Source organism: Homalodisca vitripennis, chromosome 2, assembly GCF_021130785.1.
Source record: "Homalodisca vitripennis isolate AUS2020 chromosome 2, UT_GWSS_2.1, whole genome shotgun sequence".
Taxonomy (NCBI): domain Eukaryota; kingdom Metazoa; phylum Arthropoda; class Insecta; order Hemiptera; family Cicadellidae; genus Homalodisca; species Homalodisca vitripennis.
The window spans coordinates 43,015,480-43,037,620 of record NC_060208.1 but is presented as its reverse complement, the minus strand read 5'-3'; the positions used below and the strand labels follow the sequence as shown (position 1 = coordinate 43,037,620).

The window sequence follows — 22,141 nt, the reverse complement described above, 5'->3', positions numbered from 1 at the left end:
TTACACAATCCATTATTTCTCATATTCTTCAATATTTTATGATCCATAGATTAATAGAATAGTTTTACATACATTTATTACTTTTCATACAAATTTATTACCAAACATTCTTTTTGATTGGGAGGATTAGAGCTGCTAATTATATAAAAATATAATCATTGGGGGGCTGTATAATCTTTTGATAGCCTTATATTGTGATAATTGATATAATTAATGATATACATTTAAGCCATCAAATAGAAATAACATTTTTTAAATAATGTAATGGAAGTGGTGTTTTATACCGCAATAAAATAAGGATTGTTATGGATGTTTGTCTTCATTAATACTTATGTTATTCCAAAATAACACAGTGCTTATTTAAGGAAAAGTTATGCCAATTATTTAAATGAAATGTAAAAGAACAGAAGAATAGATTTTAGTAAAATATCGCAGTTAGAGTGGTCGCCCGGTTGTCGCATGTGCTTTTGATGTTGTGAGTGACATTTGTTGGTGACGGTACCGAACACGCAGAAGGAGAAGATGACCCGAACGATCCGAGCAAGCTGAGCCTGGCAGAGCGAGTACAGTTGTTCAACCGCAAGATGGTGAGTGAGCGCGGAGTGTTGCGCTCAGCCCGCTACAAGACACAACCTGTTACGCCGGATGAGCTGGAAAAGGCCCAGAGACTTACGCCCATCTCTCGCACAGCCTCTTCGGTCCTAGGTCTGCGATTAACTGTTGCATGTTGCATGCTATCCGTTGGTTCCTTGCATGAAGCTTGTTAACTAGTACGATGTTCCCCTTTCTGCTTGGTTGTTATTTTGCAATCTAGTTTATAAACTAGTGTAGAATGCATCGAGATGTTTTGAAATCTACAAAATAATCTTTTTTTCCATTAAAAAGTTATATTTTTCATTGTAGTCACTACTACACAAGCTTTTGCATTCAGATAGTAATTGCTATGGTTAATATAATGTATTAAAAATAATTATTCCTAACATTATTAATTGTTAATAATAACCTGTAACTAACTCGAATAATATTATTACTACCCATCAAGTAATATGCCTGTCCTGATTGGATATTCAGTCATATCCCCATCTGTTCTCATGCTGTAAATAAGAACATCATGCTGGTATACATTAATTTTTAGACAGATCATATGTTGGCTTCCATATAGAATCAATAAGTATCCAATTCATAATTTTCGCTCCTCTGTGTTTTTTAGTTTTGACAAAAAGGTCTGAGGTGTTCAGAATAAGTAACGTTCCCAGTATAAGGTACAATTAATTTGTTTCCCATATGACGTTTGTAATCTGTTATTTAAAGAACTACTGGACTTGTAACAATCAAGGTTATGTACTGATTTGAGAATGAGGGCTGATTATTTATTAATAATTTAATAGCATGTAATTAACAACTACTAAACATTGTATATGTGTTAACACAATCACTGTACCAGAGGCTGGACAGGTGCTTCACACATACACTAAAAGTATGCAGCAAGTACCTGTTGTATGTGTTATTGGTTACCAGTAATTCAGAAATAATTTATTTTCTCTTAGAAGTAACACTTAAATATTGTGCAAGTGATTAAGTATTATCATTTTTGGTTTGATGCTCAGGAAATTGTACATTTTGAAGACAATAAACACCTCATATACATATTTGATATTTTTTTTTATTTCTGTATTTTTTGCTTAACTGTTAAACAAAAACACATATTTTATTTTTTTCAATATTTTGAGGCTATGCTCAAATATTTCTTACATCCATAAATTTGCTTTTTATTTTTATCTTTACAGTATAATCTTGTTTATTCATGGTAAAAGATACTAAGAGGACTTGGATACCAAAAGCCTTAGTTAAGCGAAAAGTAATACATTAAGATTGATTTAAGATAAGAAATAACAAAATTGTCTACAGTGTTAATGTTATGCGGTTAATGTACTTTTTAGTTCAAGAATAAATTTTAAATTAAAGTTTAAGATAAGGTATATTTGTAGTATAATAAACATATGCTTCGTAAATTATTTATTTTTTATTTTATTTTAATTCAGTAAACAACTGATCTAAGCAACAACAGTTTAAATAGTCCTAGTTTTTATGCATATACTACTGGTGTCCTAACTAAAATCAAAGTCTTCCAGTTCACATTGCGTCGAAGCATTGTTTACACAGTTAACTTCTTGGAATATTTCAGCCTTGATGTAACGTTATACCTAAATCAACTAACAATGTTTTCGATACGGCACTTAATTATCGTAATATCGATGATACTTAATTAGCAATGACTAATTGGTTAAAGTCACTTTATAAGTCACATTACTGATTTTTAAATCATAAAACAAACTTTCATCTTTATATTTTGTGGGTGTAAACTTTTTAAACTCCATATAAATGGCTTTCACTGTTATTTACATGTTGTATCCTATTATTTATAAATTATATTATAATTCAGTTTGATGTTAGTACGAGGTCTGGATCAAGACAATAACATTTCTATTTTATATAAGCTTGTTCATGGTCTCCATTACTGGCTTCCAATGTCTCAAGTTTGAGGATAAAGTCTGTAAATTACACAAGACTTATGTAAATGTTCTAATTGTATGCAGTAGGGGTCAGGAAGTGAAGGAGCTTAACATTTGTTTCATAGCTTCAGGAGTGTAGACAAGACTTCTAGATAGTAAAATTATTCGCTGTTTGTCCTTCAGAAGCCCAATCATCATAGAATATCCCAAGAATAAAAAAATATCACTGCTTTGAATTTTCATTTTAACATTGAGATTTCTTCATTCTTTTTTTAACTGTGGCTCTTCTAATGCATTCACACTTTATTTACAGATAAGTGAAAAACCACGATGTGTCACATGGTTTTTCACATGTTGGGAACATTTCCCAAGAAATTTAAGGTTTGCTTTTATGGATTCAGAGTGTCAGCACACATATCCACTTGAAAGTTTTTTCTCTCTAAGTTTTATTGGCACCAGTATTAAACCAACTGTTTTCACATTGAAATTTTCATGCAAAATTCATTAAACAGGTTTTTATTAAATTCTTACAATTTCAGCAACCACATAAATACTCATTAGACAGTCTGTTCGGATTAAATCTCCAATTTAAAAAACGTTTTTGTTCAATGTTGACGTTATTTTTACCATGGACATGATTCATTATCAACTTCTATTCGTCTCTTTTTTAACTGCTTAAACCACTCAAAAAAATTGGAATAAATAACAAACTTTTCTAGTAATACACCTGTTTTAAAAAATGTCTTCTGTGGCCCATTTGCTAAAGTCTGTGACCATTTATGGTAATTTGTACTAAAGATTCACCACTAATTTGTTACTCTTTCAAAACGCTAAGTATTTCTACAACGGGGCAGGCAGCTGGTGCAGGGTTTTTAGAACCACAAACAAAGGCCACGTTCTGTCTAGAAGTGGAGGCCCTGTGACATAAATGGGAGTGGAGAGATGTTATGTAATACTGTGATGTAGTCCTTGAGGCTTGTGATTTTGTCTGGCAGAAAATCAATCCCTTTATTTTTTAGCCATATCTCTTAACGATTTTGGTTAATTGTTTTTAAGGAATTGTTTATTTAGTAGTAAAACAGCTGGCATCTTTTAATATTTTGTAAAATTATTTTGCTAAGTTTTTATACTTTTTGTGTTGAATTATTTTGTGTATTAGTATTGTTATTTACTATACCTAGTTGTATTCAAATAAGAGGTCAGATATTTTTATAGTTTTCGAGTAATCGACTAATATAATTTAAATGGACTTAATAATAATGGAATTGATTTCACAGTTTCAGGAATCTTGAAGAACTTGACAGAGAAGAATGAAGGTCCTAAATCAAAGGTAAAAGTGTCATCAGAAAGCGAAGATGAAAACATGAGTGAACCACCTTCTCCACAGAAGCGAGGCATACTGAAGTCACCATCACAGGGGTGGAGGGTCTCCAACTCGGAGGTGGAGGAGAGTCTCTCCGGGAACCTTAAGAGTGTCCTCAAGAAGGAGAACAAGAAGGGTGCAGAGCCAGAGCGGAAGAGTAAGGACCTCCACTCGATCTTGAAAGTGTCAAGGGACAAAGAGAGCTCGTCAAGTGAGGAGACGGAGACAGAAAGTGAAGACGATAAGCCAAACGCCAATTCTGATCTGATCGATTTGCTGCACAAGGTATGCTACATTCATACTTGTATTTTGGAAGTCCTTAGAATAGTGTATTTTTATTTTATTATCTAATTGGTTTTGTAATTCAGCAACAACAAAAAGTTACAACAATAATTTATTTATGAAATACTAGTTTGAAAAATTAATAAACAAGTTCTTTATATCTTACATTTTGATCTAGAGTTGAGAAATAAAATAATACAGTATTTGGATTTTTACCTCAGTAACAATTATTCCTTTTAAGTTAATGATTTCTTAGTTATACACTCATATTTAATTAGTTTGTAATCAGTTGTTAACAATTATTCCTTTAAGTTAATGATTTCTTAGTTATACACTCATATTTAATTAGTTTGTAATCAGTTGTTAACGGTTTAAATTAAGATTTTAAATGTTATTGGTGTTTAGTAAATATATTATTTTTTTTATGTTTTATAGTGATAAATACTGGCATTATTTAAGAGGATTAGGTTTACTCTAGATTGTAAATGTCAACATTTTGATGATATTTAAGGTGGAGGCTCAGGCAAGAGGTGAGCGAAGAATTTCAACATCTCCGGAACGGAAGAAAGCGACGTTGGTCATGTCCAACAACAAGAAAGCAGAGGAGCCAGACAAGCTGATGAACCTGAAGAATTTGGATCAGGGGAAAGAGAATTACGATGTAACTCGGCGAATCCGCAGGAAGAGGGCGGATGGAGCGGAGCTCTCAGAAGGGGACAGTTCCTCATCTGGTGGGCGGGAAGTGCGAAAGATTATCGGCAACGAAGCCATTGCCAGGAGAAGACAGGCTGGACTCGCACGGGAAGCAGCTGAAAGGTAGGATGTTACATTTTTACTCTCAATTAAATCATTTGAATTGCAGGCTTTCAATTACTATGCTTTGACAGTTCATTTAGTGTTGTTCTCATTCACCTAGTGTCTAAAAAATATGTAAAAGGCCTGACTTATCACATAATTGACAAATCTTCAGAACGGATTTACATGGAACTTTATACAACATCTTATTAGTTATCTGCTGAGTAGATATGTGTTTAACAATTTCTCCATTAATAAAATTTGTGAAAATTCAAAAAGGGGAACCTTGATTTTGTGTTTTACTTTAATGACAGTTTTATCTTATTTTAAATTGTTACAAACTTAAAAATTGCCAATAGGATCCCACATTAGTGCTTTATATCCTTAAGGTGAGTTTTTTCATGTTTTCATAGCTAAATTGTGATAGCTCATAGAATAGTGTGATATTACTCATATGAACTCATCACTATTCATAAATATTCGATACCAAGGCTTGAAATATGGATTGAAAATTTAGATTAAAGTGATATTTAACAGTGCACGATAATATTCATATTGGAACACATGAGATATGAGCTTGATGCGATAGGGAAAGTTAGCGTGAAAATGTGGTTACTTATCCTAATAACTATCACAGATTTTACATCAACGAAACAGGGAACAGGTCAACATCAACGTAAAGGTTCCTGCCAATCCAACAGTTGAAACCGCAGCAGTTGAAGCTGTGAAGGACTCTTAGCAAAAACTTGGAGGTTTTGTAGTGTGTATAGCTTTTACAATCAAATTATTAATTTTCAAAACTTAAGATACCTTTTATTAATACACTTGAATGCTTATAAACTATACCTATAAAATAATAAAATGTATTCAAATCTGTATGATAAAATAAAAGGGAAAACATGGTATACAAATTTTAAAACATTGTTTTATGGGCTTAAACTGAAAATAGTACAATCAGCTCTTTGAGTAGTTAAGTGTTTATCCTCTCTTGTATACATTACATGAAGGTAGCTCAGCACTAACAAGTATTCATGATATAAAACTCATATTTCTCGTGGCCTGGCCAGATTTGATATCAAACTGAAGCTGTTTGTTTGTGAATAGGCAGGTTGGTTTTTAGAATTTACTTTCATTAACGGTTTGTGCTACTACTTATATCCCTCGAACTGAAGACCAGATTGAACCAATCCTGAATGACTTAAGTTTTATCACTTTGGATATCCAACAGTGATAGCACATTAACTGGGTCTTGTTCTGGATGAGTGATCATCAAGATATCTGGGGATATGAGAAATCTTATGGGACTGGATTTGTGAGATTTCCTCACTCGAAAATATGGAAGAAGTCTAAATATTTTCTGACCTGGGATAGAATTGGGAAACTCATGGCATACTAAGTAGTCTGAATATTTTTTGACAGATTTAACTGTTTTTTAAATGTAACCTATTGGATTTTTTTAGTAAGAGATTATGTTTTAATCAACTAAGTTATAGCCTTAACTTGACACTGAACTAACCGAAGAAGGCAATGTATAATATTGAGGACAGTGCTTGACAACGGACTCACGGAGGTAAATGACCGACTACAATTGAAGCTCAATGTTTTGATTTAATGATAATTTTGAGATACTTTACACATTTTCACACATTGAGATAAAGATTGAAAGCCATACTTAATTGCGACTGAGCTCATTTGGTAATTGATTCTTCTTTGTTTACCATTGTGAACTGATGTTGGAGTTTTAACATTGCTTAAAAAAAAGATAGTCCAAGCACCCATTGATCTGTTGCCCTTTGCTAAACGTCTTGATCTTCCATATACTCTGTGTTAGCATTCGGTTTAGTTCTAAGTTAACCCAAGCATATGTGATTGGTTCCTCTTCCTTGAGTTTTGCTATGTTTTTGTATTAATCATGCTGGTTTTAAATGACATGTAGTATGTTATAACTCATGAATATAAAAGATATACTTTTTCTTAATAGTATATAAATCAGTCTTTGTTTTCATTAGGTGGTTTGGTGGGTCATAGTTGTAACTGGTCTCAACAATGCAATGTCACTGATGTCCAAGATTTAAGCTTATCAAAAAATTCTTAGGTCTAACCATTTAAGTATTAAAGTAAAAGGTTTTAACCAAATGTGCCCTTTAAAAAATGTCTTGATCATACTTATGCCATTTACTTTGGATCCAATAACAATTTAAATTATTAATAAGGGTTTTAAAATAAGCTCTATACCACTGAATACATTTTGGAGAACTCAACCTTGTTGGAAATAAATTAAGATTATGATAATTTCAAAACAAATCTGACCTGAAAACACATGTAAAAAAATGTAGTATCTGATAAATACTTCTTGCTGCTCTCTCTTTGCTAGTCTGCCTACCCCTTTTGGAAGGTTGGGCAATTTATGTAAATTTATTCTTCCTATTGTTGATATGTGTGATAATAGGAATGTTATTTATGTAATTTACAGTTTTCCACCTTTTTGTGTGAAAATCTTTTTTAATACGTCAAAAGAGGAATAATTTTTTAAATTGAAAACAAAATTGACTCAGAGATAATACGGTAGTATTTGAGGCACCCAGAAGCAAAGTGTCTTTTAAATCTGTTATTTTTTTAAAATTTAGAGTTTTATTCTCAATATTTCCTAGTATATTTTTATATTGAAAACAACATGCTTTTTTATAGTTCCTAAACATTCGTTTTATGTGTTAACATTAATTTTAAAAGTATCTTCAGTTCAAAAGTGTCTTTGTGACTACAAACCAGGTCTAATATAGCGTTGTATTTATTCTTTAAAACCAAAATGTCCTTTATTCTAACTTGCTTGTAGAGGCCCTAAGCCATTCCAATCCCTAAGCGACTCTTGTCAAAACATTTTTGCTGTCATGTATGTAAATCTAGTCTTATTATTCCTAACATTCTGTTTCGATATTTCGATAAACCTGAACGTTTGGTTTTGTAGTAGTACAACTGCTAAACAACTGCCTACAAATCATTATAATAATTCAATGAATATTATATAAAGAGATTCATTGCTATAAACATTACCCATTTACAAGTACATAGTTGTGTGGGTTCTATCTCAGAGTTAATTCATTCAGAAAGAAAGTCTCGTATTCATACAAAAATGGCTTCCTCAATATCTAAAACATCTCTTATCCATGTTCCAGTCACAAACTGTAATTTTTTGGGGTTTTAAAATACTTTTATTCTTACTACATGTATGGTTTAAGTTTTAAGTACATTAAATAACAATTTTGTTAAGAAAAGTAAATTCAAAAAATTTTCCAAAATTATTGAGAAGTGGATAAAAGACACTTTGGTTCTGAGTGCCTCATTTACTCAATGATATTTAGGGATGTAGCAATGTTATAAGAAACATATTAGTTTAACTAACTTCTTTATTTGTGATTAAACAATTATTTAAAACTGTAACTCCGAAACCATTTTTTTAATAACTAATGACAGAAATATAAAATAATTTACAAGGATCCTGAACCCTAGAACTGTGGTAGTATTTAAAACTGTAACTCCGAAACCATTTTTTTAATAACTAATGACAGAAATATAAAATAATTTACAAGGATCCTGAACCCTAGAACTGTGGTAGGTAGTATTTAAAACTGTAACTCCGAAACCATTTTTTTAATAACTAATGACAGAAATATAAAATAATTTACAAGGATCCTGAACCCTAGAACTGTGGTAGTATTAAAAAAAAATCAGTCTATATAAGTAGACTTACTTCTACAACAGCTAATTGATTGCATGTATGTTGTCACCATGTGAATTCCACTGAAAACATCCTGATAATGTTGTAACCTGCCCTTAAACAAACAAACAAACACACAGACAGACAGCAGCAGTAAACTGTAGGGTCTGCCAGGTGATAAACCTCTGGAGAATAAACAGTGTAAGTGTTTGTTCAGTCAGCCGGAAACATGTCATTAGTTGCTACACACACTCTGGCCCTTGGACTGGGAGTTCACTCTCTCTTTCATTGGAAGTAATATTTTTTGGTGATTTACATTTTGCATCACACAATTTTTGGATATTTTCTAATTATTCACTAACAGTTTGTTATTTTAACATGTTTGTTACCAAGCAGTCCAATGATAATGACTAATGTTACAGTGACTGTTGTTGTTGTTGTCGTGTCCCTGTAAACTCTGATAGTGACCATGTTAAAGGTCGTGGTTGTTTGTTTTACCAGATTTAGGTATATTGGAAGCACAGTGTTTTGTGTTAAAATCTTTTTTGTCTGATTTTAACCTATTTTGAGTGCTGAAACATTTTGATTAATTTCTTTCAAACAGAATCCAATTTGAGTTTACATTAAATTTCTGCGTGTACTTATATATATATATATATATATATATATATATATATATATATATATATATACATTTCTGAAGCATTGGCATTTCATTTTCCTCCACAGTAATATTTGGTTGTTCATTGTATTTAATCACTTCAACACTTGAACATTATCTGTCAACACTTAGTGATGAATTAATCACTCTGGATGAAGGAAAATATTCACTTCAACCCAAGAGCTAAATAAAGAATCTGTATCAGAGTCACTAACGATTAACTCTTCATTAATCTCACTGTTGGTAATTAAATTCCTTTTTCTATAACAATCCATATTTACTCAAAAACGAAAAGAAAGCACAATACATTCACATAAAAACATAACGTACAATGGACTGAACATGCAAGAAATGTAAACAACAGGTTTTCCAACTTTATAACCACAACAGTAAATATCGCAGCTGTTCAGTTCAAAGATCACTTGAACCATATATGCACCAGATATTCAGACAGATTGATACAAGATATTAAGGCCTAGAAATAGACCGATACGAAATAGCAACAATTTTTATTAACCAGGTACAGTGGCAAGAATGTGCAACATCAGTCTTTGGTAAAACTCAGGTGGCGTTCGGTCTGTAGGAATGGATTTGTTTTTATACATTGGTAATGAATTGAATGTGTTTACAAATTTTAAATATAATATATTACAGCTCCTGGTAATAATTCACAATCTACAAAACTAGAATAGAAGAACTGTTAAGTAACTTATTAAATTATTTATAAAGAAAATGTCAATATTTCCATATAAGCTTGAGGGAAATGTGTAGGTTGACACTGGTATTTGAGACAATTATTCATTTAGTACCACCCACTGAGAAGAACAAGTGATTCTTCTGATGAGCTATTGGTTATTCATGAGTCCCAAGTTTGGTAGGATAGGCTGGTGACAACCCACTATTGAATTTTGAGAGCTGCCCACCTGACAATGTTCTGGGTGAGAGCATCAGCTGTAAGTCTGAGTTGTTTGTATTGTGATCCATATTTCTTTTAGACATTTTCCATTTACTTGATGGTTGCATGGTTCTAGATCATCCAAGCACTCGATTTGTTTCTTAGAGTTAGAAATGAATCAAGGCTAGACGTCATAAATAGTTATTGAATTTTCCGTTGACCAATAACGAGTTCAGCATTATGTACACTCGGATGTAACAAATTTGATTGTCTTGTGAATTTTGTGTATTTTAAATGTTAATAGTTTTGAGGAAAATTGTGTAATAATGCAAGAATAATTGTGTAATAAGGTGATACATAATGCAAGAGTTCATGCAAAACTATCAACTGTCTATATCTTCATTTAATATTTTGAGAATAATGTATAATTTCACTAGTGTCTAAGGTACCAAACATCAGCTACATAAATTCTATTTCAAAGCACAAAGTATAGACTTTGACTGTTGTTATTTTTTGTAGATTTCCACTTTTGCATAACGTATATATGTTTTGCAAAAATAAATGTTAGACAATAGGTAATATTCTTTATTTACAAAGTCGTGGAAAATTGTAACAGTGTAATCAAACTAAGAATAAAAGCTGATATTTACTAGTTTATCAGTTTCAGCAGTTTCAGTTTCATCATATACAAAATCTCTTCCAAGATTCAATAGTATACAAGGGGTTTTGTAGCAGCCACTTCTTTGCTTAATTTTTGTTTCTCCATTATAGAATTTCTGTACCGTGTAAAGCAACAAAGGAATATATCTCCTTGAATATATCTGTAGACACGCACATATAAACAGTTAAACAGTGGCGCAAGCTTGCCCTCTGTGTTGGTGTTGGACACGGTTAGTTGGCAAACACTACAAATCATATGTAATGAGTCTATTCTAGGGCCCTTCTTCCCCCACTTTTATCGGCAGTCTTCTGAAGTTGTCTGTCAAAGAATATCCTGTTCCAAACCTGGATTCACTCCGGTAAATTGTACTTTTGTATATATTATGTATTACAGAAGTTTGAAAATCTTATTTTATACACTGTAAAGGAATTGTACAGAATGTTTAAAACCCAAGTAGCCAAACTTTGACGAACAATTTTTCTTTTACTATGTGATCCAGTCTCATATTTTTAATGACTTGTTCTGTCTCTATGTATCGTTTTATACCACACGTAAAAATTCATAAACAATTTATTAAATAGCATTTTAATTTTGCATTGCTTTTTGTCTTTAAGGTTAGTTGTGTATTTGTCTTTAGGACATATATTAATACTCATTGAGAAGGAGTTTTTAACTTATTAAAGCAAACATAATTCATACATAAACTGAGTTGTAAGGTGTTGCACGTAAAGTCTGAAAATACAATTATTTTTAACATTTTAATATCATTATCTGTTGTTTTTTATACAATTACAATAACATAAATCTTTTGTTGTCTTGGTTAACTTTTGTGTCTGGTAATTTTTATGTTGCTACTTTCGATTTTGTGAAATATGTCATAAATGCTTTCAATGTTCTACTATTTTGAAACTATCAAACAGTTTTATTAATTTTAAACTCTAAATCAGATCTTATAAGAAATTTATCTGAACATATTTACATCTAAAATAATTAATAGATTTGAGTAAAACACAGAAATTTACTCAGAGATAAGTAAATGAGTAACTGTTGTAACTATTAACAAATAAATCGGAAAGTGGTATATAATTTTTATTCGAATACAGATTAGTGAGTGATGAATTTGATCTGTAATTCCATGTGAAAAGAGCAGAGTGCTTCAAAAAAAGAAAACTGTGTGGCAGCCCAATGAGTTACGTAGCAAAGGCATTAATACTGAAAATGTAGCTTCTTATGGCATTATCTCGTACAAGAAAGAATGTTTACTAGTAAAAATTGGAGGATTTTAAGAACAAACAACAGGATAAATTCCAGAGAAGGACATTACAATTGTGATAATTACAGGACATTCTCATAATGGAGTAAGAGTGGTGAGGTTGAATTGGTTGGTGAACTATGCATATCAGGTATAAAAATAATAGATTCTACCACTGTTTTATTTAATGGTAGAATACATTTTGGACCCTTTGATTTGGCATGTATACCATGGTAGTGTTTTGATGTCATCGTGTGTTACACATGCACTATTGGACATTTCTGACTGTCAAGTTTTGCTAATTTCTCATTGTTAGCTAGGAATTGTTGGGTTTATTTAGTGGTAATGTTTGATTCCGTATTTACTGCACAATCAATGTTCTGGCTGATGATTTAAAAAAATTATTTTCAAAATTGTATAGATTTATTGTGTTTTTTTTTTTAATTCAAATGGGGGCGTATTGCTTAAAAGTTTACCTATTTCATGAGTAAGCAATTATTACAAGAGTTCAACATATCATAGGAATAGTTTAATTTCATGTCACAGTTTAAATTCTTATGACAGTGCCAGTTTTTATGGACTTTGAACAATCATCTTTGCATGAATAAAAAGGAATTTAATTAAAATAAAAACAGTTCTGAATTGTATCTGCATATTGTTATTTAACTTACATTTTGACCACCCGAAGAGCAATGGTTTGTTCTTATTTTGACTAGTGTTGACGCTTTCGGTAAATCCTGAAAATTGTGTCATTTAATAGATGCATTACGTGACAGCTGTTTTTACTTGTTTTACTACAACCAATATTAACCAATGTTGGCCAGCTCAATTCGTATTGGGCACAGAAATCTACATTCGAAAGTAACTGTTACTATAAAAGGAGTCGCAGTTACTCTCTTATGCTACCTTGTGTATGATGAGGTGAAGTCCAAGGTGACACAACCAGTTACTTGCAGTGCTGTACCTAGACGTTTAGTGCCCTGGGAGATTGCTGAGGCACTGACATTGGTGATTGTCATCTAGTTTAGTAACAGCATTATTGTTAGGATTGTTTGCAACCCAAAGTTTTGTAATTTTCTGAAAGAATTACATAAGTTTTCATAAAGCAATTATTTCAAAAAATGTGTTACGGATGAACACAGATTGAATCTGGTAATGTCACTTTGTAAAACTTTAAAATTATATCTTTATTTTAGCATTTAAGAATGTTAACAGATTCATTTGCACACTCAAAAAACCAGATTTTGTACATTAAAGAATTAATACATCGACTGTGACAGAGCCGCCTTACAGCTCAGCAGTCTTGTGACATCAGTCAAGATCACTCAGAGTAGAGCTGCAATGAAGGTGTTAAGGATATAATCATTGGTTTATATTAGTGATTGATAAAATATTATTGTTGACACATCTGATCTTTTTTTGATCTTTTTGGAATATACCCAATGTTCTAGTAAAATTGAGCACATAACCGTGCAACACCTGCAGCTCTGTGTCCGTTGTTTTCCAATGGCTTTCTTAGATAGTCTTAGTTTCAAAAACCATTTTCACAACAAGGTCCAATATATCAGACTGTGCTTGACTACCTTAAACAGCCATGATCTAGTGAACCAGTGCTTTATTTATTTATTACACTTGAAATCATCCAAATGCTTTAAAATGACATTAAGCACTTCATTATTCATATCAATAGTGCCTTAGTCATTGCAATGTGTATGTTTTAAGAAAAATATTTTTGTAGTTTTTGCACTTCATAATATATGTATTGTTGACGGCGTGTAAGCTCGTACAAACAAAGCCTCACAATAAACCCAATGTCTCTCACACACTTCAAGGTAAGACCTCAAAATTTTACATGACGTAAGAAGACAATCTAATGAAAAAATAAATTCATTCAGAAGGAGCATATATTTTTTCATACACATATTGAAATAAAATTTAATGCAAGTTTGGAGTAAGAGATTGGATTACTTTAATAACATTGTGGCAGTAACACCAGGGTATTACTTGTGATTGTGGGATGTTTTGCATAAAACATCCATGAATCTGCCATTGTGTGTCAAGCCACAACTGATTGTGGTCAGCAGATGCAATTTATGTTTTGTGGTTAATGTGAAACTGGCATAAAGCTGCAGCCGTGGTGTTGCGTACTGCGTTGTAATGTTTCTATTATTACCACCAGAGTATTATTTGTGATGGTTTTGGAGTACGTAAATGTAAATTGAATACTTTTATATTAATTAATTAATCTTTTTAAGGATCCTTAGGTCCTGTGAGAGAATACTAAGATTACATAGAGTATATAACATTCACTTCATAGACAATTGGAAAATTTCATGCAGAAACATGTTAAGGAATTAAAAATAACTATGTTAACCAAGTGCTGTATTAACCCTTTTAGGACGAGTGAGCTATTGAGTAAGCTATTTGTAGCCTGCACTAAACTAGCCGAAAAAGACGACCAATCTATCTGTTGTCTGCTTTAGTTTTAATTTTTATGAGTTAGGACACATTGCAAAATCATAATTCTCTAACATATGTCCTATGACCTTTTTATAAATATTTATGGTGGTAATATAAGTTAACTACATCTTTTTTATCACATAACAGCTTTCGCATCACATCACTCTAAAAAAAAAAAAGTATTTTTTGTTCTCAGAGTAAACTAACGGTAAACAAATAATTAATACAAAAACAAAGTAACTTTAAACAATTTGACCCATCAAATTATTAAATAGTTATATTGTACACAATTTTATTGTGAATAATAGGATAAAAATTATATGGATATATTTTTTAATTTTTTACTTAAAATGTTAAAAAGTTTACATTTTTCCTGTTTTTTCACATTTTTCTTCACCCTTCCCTTCCTTTTTCAGTACACCCTTAAAAAAAAGTAGTCACAAAAGTATGTAATGTATCTAGAAATAATTACAAAAGCGTTCTTCGTCCTAAAAGGGTTAAAGCCCAGGGCACCTATTGACTAGGTACAGCACTGTAAAGGGCTGCAAGGAGAATACCAATAGATGAGCCACTGTTGCTGCCTTAAATGGTGTCACCCACCAAGGCTTGTTGGGAACATATGGTAGCCTCTAGGTACAGGGCAGGTATACTTCCTTTTGTAGGAGACAGGAGGTCGGTCACTGCGACTCACATGGTGCCTCGTTGTCAATTAGCATTCAGCAAGATATCGAGGAAATAATTATAACTACCAGTGGTTACCAGCGAAGGGTATTTTATAAATTACTACTGTTTGAATAAATTTACAGTTATTGCAAGGATGAGTTGTCCATAAATAAGTTTGGTGGTTAACAACATGGTTGATTAGTATAGTAACAAATCCTGACATGTATTTATGATTTTATGAAATATTCTTACAATATTTATTTACATGGTGTTTGTAACTATGTTACTTACTGAAAAGTAGCAGTTTGGTAATATTTTCAACTTTGAAATGTTGCAAATCTTAATGGAGTTAAATTTGAAACTATCAATTTCAGTTTGTAAGGAACGAACAATACATACCTTTTAGTATGAATTTGTAGAGGATTCCTTCTAGATTCAAGTTTAAGTCAAAAGCTTTGAAAACTGGTAAACATAACCCGTTCATAAGAAAAAATAAACGATTTGGATTAATGAATGTAAAATAACTATGAATTTTAGAAACTAATTAGATTGTAGTGTTTGTGTTAGATGAGAGAAAATTTAATACATTTTTAGTGACGGTTTTATATGGTTAAACAACTTTTTTTACATACAGTTAATACAGTATACCCCAGAATAATTAACATGCTATCTTTTCCTCACTTAAAATTGTAAAATTTGGAAGGCAAAGGAATTTTATCAATTAGATAATAATTCATTTAGATAATGATATAAATTTAAATTATGAAACTCAAATACTTTAATTTAATCTTTTCCTGTGTGCAGCTCTAAGAGATATCAATTGTATTAATTATGGAAAAACAGTAGCAGAGATGGATCATGTAAAACTTTGAATATTGTTTAGTGGTACCTACCAATGTCGAGTTAAATATACATTATACACATTTAACTCAGTTTAATGCATCTTCATATATAGAGTGTTTTTCTTTCAAATTACATTTGATAAGAGTCAAAGCATAGTGGATCTTTTTATCAAACTGTTAGATTATTTAACTACATAGAAGTATACAATGCTTGATTTCCTTTATTTTATATTTGAAAGTCCATTATTATATTCAAGAAACACTTTAACTTTACATAATAATAATAATATACCATCTTCCGTTTCAGTGTCTTGTTATTATATTCATTCATTGTTTTGCTGTATCATTATTGATTTATTCATCAATTCAGTGCATTGGCACTTCTTGGATTTTATAGATTTTAGTATTATTAATGTTTTGTAATATTATCGAAAGTAAGGTTTTATTCCAACTTTCTTTAATTCATACATTTTTTCCAATAATTTAATTCCATACTGCATCATGTTTAACAGTGTCTTATCTAAGCATTACATTATAAATAAGCATAATAAGTTTTGGATTATTTTTTATGGTTGTTTCTAAAGATTTATTTGCACTCAGTTTAGTTGTTATTGTTAAATTTATTACACTAAATCTCATTATCAAACTGCGTTACGCATATAATTTTTCAACAAATTACCTTTTGAATTACATTCTGTTGTAATGAAGTATACAGTAATTTATTGCTTATTCATTATTTATTTACAAGCGTAGACAATCGCGGCGCAGGAATTCAGTTCCCACAATAAAAGTGGAACTATTAAGAAGGCTGTGTTTGTTGACATGCCACCCCTCTCCCCCCACCACAACACCCTGTCGAGTTTCCCCTCTCGCGCCTCAACAGCTGATCGTGACACTACACTGACAGTCGCAGCTGGGTTGCTACAGTGAGTGTATCGTGTCGTCTGCGTTGCGCGCGTTCATCGCGAGTTTTTGGATTACTATATTACAGTAAGAGAGTCCATTATTTACTTCCCCTGGATATGTTGTTTTTAATCGAGTCAGGGTTATTAAAAAGTTGTTTTATGTTCATTATTAAAATTTTAAAGCATCGATTGATTTTTTTAAATTTCTATACAACTAGTTCTTATTTTTTAGCACAATATAAGACAACGATAATACGTTTAGTTTCTCTAAAACCATCAATTTTTAGTATTGTTTTAACAGATGAAATATGTAGATATTTGCAACTATATATTATAGCTAGGTGTAAACATGTGTATTTCATGTTTGTTAAAGTAAACATTAAATAAAATCGCATAAATATGTAATTTATTCCAATAATAAAAAATGCAGTAAATCATTAAAACAATATTTTAGTTCCAAACAAAGTACCGATATTCCTCCAATTTAAAAATACGAAACAATATAACCAACTTTTGAACATTAAGGAGTAAAATTCTCTATATAATAAACCATGCAAAATTTGTGGTTTAAGAAGAAGAAAATATGAAACCTAAGAAGCAGAACAGATTAATTTATAGTAGTAGAGTTAGAGTTAGTAAAGTATAGAGTTAGATGTGTCCTTCCCTATGAGAAAATATTTGGTCATCATGTTGTATTTCTTCGATTAACTTCGTATTAATAGACGATGTTCCATAAACAATATTAATGACCGGGCAGTCGGCGATGTTTGATAGATTTTGTAATGTTTTCTACTGTGTCATCATCAACACAAAAATAGTGGTAGTTACGAAGGGGAAAGATCAAGGAATGGTCAGAAATTCACACTTACTTCAATAACAAGTCACCTTGTTACCCTTTTTGCAATTCCTACGCATTCTTAACGAACAGAGTGAACCGCGCCGCGTGATTTACCATCGAACTGTGTGTGATGGTCTCAATGCTGTACTTTCTCGATTGATTGAAATCCAACCAAAGGAATAATCCAGTTTTACTTAGCCTGAACTAGGGGGATTCCGCCCTTGTCTGCGTGGATTGGTTGTGGAAATCCACCTCTTCACCACCCACTTTTTGACTTGCAGATCAACGAACTTTTTACAAGACTTCGTGTATTTATGTGAGGACGTATTTCTCAGTGGTCCGTGTCCTCTTTTACAAGTCCGGTGTCTGTACAATGCTCCGTGTCGTAGCAGAAGTTACTGCAGACGTTAGACGAGAGCTCGCATGCGCTCACTTTACACCGGGAGTTGACACTGGTACGAGATTCACAGAAGCTATTGCTGACATATTGCAAGTGTTTATCTTTTAGATTTGCATAATGGCAGTAGAAACCCCGAGTGAGCTAACCTTTCGTTATCGATTAACATCAATAGATCCACTGTGATCCAAGAAGGTTTTTACCGATTTTCCTTACTCTGTTATAATGACATAAACCTTTTTTATGTTTTTGTCGTGAATGTCTAACAACAAAAGTTAACTACGAGTGTTAACAGTTTTAACGACTGTATTTCACTATCGGACCATTACTAAAGACTCTGTCGAGGCTCTATAGCACTTATCGTTACCGCAAGCGAAATTCTAGTAATTCACAATTTTTGGTTGAAAATTATTCCGCATACACGATTTAAATGTATTTTGGCTGGTTTACAGTATACTGTACCTCATATATATATATATGGAAACCATTTCTTAGAGTAATTTAGTTTAGCAGATTTAGATTTGTCGAATAACTTTTTTTATCAAAAAAGATTGAATAATCTCTCTCTCTCTCTCTCTCTCTCTCTCTCTCTCTCTCTCTCTCTCTCTCTCTCCCCTCTCTCTCTCTCTCTCCTCCCTCTCTCCTCCTCCCTCCCTCCAGAAATCTCTTGTTCACCACCACCTATTTCGTACTCATCCATCCTCTCCTATCATACGGGATGTCAGTAGGAGGAGCTGCTTACTACTTATTCGCACAACAACATTCAGTGCTAGTAGCTATTAGTGTCTGCTTACTACTCATTCGCAACAACATTCAGTGCTAGTAGCTATTAGTGTCTGCTTACTATACTACAAACGCAACAACATTCAGTGCTAGTAGCTATTAGTGTCTGCTTACTACTCATTCGCAACAACATTCAGTGCTAGTAGCTATTAGTGTCTATACTGCTTACTACTCATTCGCAACAACATTCAGTGCTAGTAGCTATTAGTGTCTGCTTACTACTCATTCGCAACAACATTCAGTGCTAGTAGCTATTAGTGTCTGCTTACTACTTATTCGCAACAACATTCAGTGCTAGTAGCTATTAGTGTCATCGTAAATTGTATACCGAGTGAGTCACGCAAGCCAGCTGTATGGAGTGACCCTGCCGCCGGCTGGTCCGAATGTCTCACTCGGGCTGGTTGGACAACTGCTCTTGACATGAAGGCAAGGGTAGTTTAGGAATGGCTGTAGTTGACACACATTTCTCCGACCCGGCCGGTGGTATTCTAGTCAACAGTCTTATTGATTCTCCAAGAAGAGCTCACACGTTCTGGTCAGTCAATCAGGTTCTGTACAGTCTACTCAAGAGAACGATGCTTTCGCAGGGCGAATACTGTCAGGTGCTATACGCACGCGCCTGTGGAAATTTCGAAAGTTTTATGTATGATTTGTGAATGAGTCGGTCCGTTTCACAAGGTATTGTCGTCGTAATTAATAATGCACACGCAGAATGTACACTAAAACATCAACACCACTTGTCAATAAGCACGGTTTTTGCGGAATCCGAAACGAGATTAATGCGTTGGCGGAGATCGGTAGTCGGCAAGAAACAAAGCAGCGGCCCGCGGGCAGAGGATCGACATGCTCGACGTCTCCTTACACATGACACAGGAAGAGGATGTTACGGTTACGGTAGACTGCTGCAAGATTTATTGCTGCAGCGGGAGACACTGTCTCGAGTGTGTTTGTGTAGTCTAGTCTACTGTAGAACTGGTGGCTGGCATTGTCCTGTAATCCACCGTTTTGGAGATTAGTCTATTGAAACAGTCTCCTTGCGCATGCGTCACCGGAGGACGCGACGGCAACGACCCCGTGGATGACAAGATCCTTTCACAGGGGTCCAGTCACCCTTATTTGACAAGACCTTTGCATAGGGGTCGAGGTTACCCATAGTTGACAAGGCCTTCTGTACAAGATCCATGTCGTCCCTTGGACGATGATAGCAGGAAATACTTCGTTGTTAGGGATCTACGTAACATTTACTATCCTCCGAATTGCCATTGTTCACTAGGCTACCAATTAAGGACACTTTACACTGTCGTTCACAGAAACTCAAGGTTACACCTTATCCACCTATATTACACTCGTCCTTCCTTCATATACCATACTTTACATGAGCACTTGGATACGTTGACACCTCATTACCGATGATTGGTTGCTGTAATTCTTTTAGCTATGTGGTGTACAGATTCAGAGTTTTAAAACATTGATCTTGTTGTGTTTTTACTCACCTATCTTTATGAATTCCTATGTGTTAATGTACATTTCCTGTAATCTGTCCACGGGAATCGTAATTACTATGAATATGACGTATTTACACGGTTTTCTGTACAAACTGAATGTAGTATCCTAGTAGCCACACCACTAATGTATGCTATGTAAATCTCAAGTCACGCGCAAGCACCTGAGGAATCTACTATAGGGTAACATTGCGTGCAAGGTTTGGCCCTGAAACTGGAGCGTTGCGTCCGCGTGTTATCTGACCTTAGTAAACTGTTATGTAATATTCAATTAATATTTTAAGTATTAGTATGTTTGTTACTGAGGTAAGATAAAACACAATGCTAAAACTCGTACAATCCCTGTTGGTCAATAACAGGAAATATCAGCTTTATTTAAGTGTTGAACTAAATTGAATAAACTAAGAGTGGAATTATACTTGAGTGATTAAAGTTCAAACTTGAATCTTTTTGTATAAAGCATTTATTGCTAAAATATCATATTTAATGTATAACAATATGTCTTCTTTAGATATGTTAACAAAATCATATCTGGTGTAATGCGAGTACAATTAGGGAAAAATATTCTTACCACTTAATTTGTGAAATATTTATATCGATGTAGAAATAAGTGAGACCATTAACGCTATCAATATTGCAGCCGATAAGAATGTATAAATCGCTGATAAACGGCTATACATCACAATCTTGTTCTAAACATTTATGTTGGCCACTTATTGAGCGATAACATTCGAAGTGCAGTTTCGCGATGTAATAACGTATAAAAATTAGATTTAAAAAAATTGTTTACTTAATAAGTAGTGGTTGGATGGTCTAGTACCTGCTGTGGCGAATAGATGTTAATTTGTAATTAGATATGGTTAAATTACTTCAAAACAATTAATTAATTTAACATAACCAAACAAGTAATAATTTAAATATATTGTCACATTAATTTGAATTAAAAAAATCATTAACGTACCCAGTTATTAATTCTATTTGTCAATGTTAAGCCGAATTCCAAGAATAACGTAGAGGGATCACCGCAGGAGCTGTGTGTTTTCAGTTTTGATTAACAAGTGTTAATTTGAACAGTGGTCAATATTATAGATGTATCTGTATTTAAGTCTGCTCATATTTTTTAAATAAGTTTAATATTAAATCACAAGATTTTCATTCAGACAGGTGTTATAGAAAATCTCTTGCTTGCTTAAATAGTTGCAATCCTACAATATCCGCGGCGGTGGTAAAAAAATCGCACACAAAATATACTTTAAGGTAGTACAACCATTATTAGAATTCCCCCCCCCCTCAATTCCCGTTGCGCCGTCATTCGATTCTCGAGGCACGGAGTGACAGTAACAAATCGAAGGTCGATACGGATAATCGACCAGAGACAATCGATTTGTGTCGATGTCGCTCATGTCACGCTCCAGCGGGTTGAATAATGTGTATCGTTGAATTTTCTTCGCAGCTTCATTACGCTGCGTTATTTTGGCGCCGCTCTAAAAGTAGTCTTGTTACAGTGGAATCAAACAAAGTCAAGTGTCTTGCGGAAAAAAACATCCTTCCGCATAGGTGAATAGTTTATCAATTTTGCTGTCTTAGTGTTCGCGCCTAGCCGGACGGGACAGT

The 22,141-nt window shown here is 33.0% G+C and overlaps 1 protein-coding gene across 1 annotated transcript in view; it reads left to right on the top strand.

Moving 5' to 3' along the window:
* The window catches only part of LOC124353850 (supervillin-like), a 279,170-nt gene that overhangs the window by 181,728 nt on the left and 75,301 nt on the right, over window positions 1-22,141 (top strand). Inside the window, 3 exon segments of the mRNA XM_046803874.1 lie at window positions 514-705; window positions 3,791-4,161; window positions 4,670-4,974. Coding sequence (XP_046659830.1) covers window positions 514-705; window positions 3,791-4,161; window positions 4,670-4,974 — 868 coding nt within the window.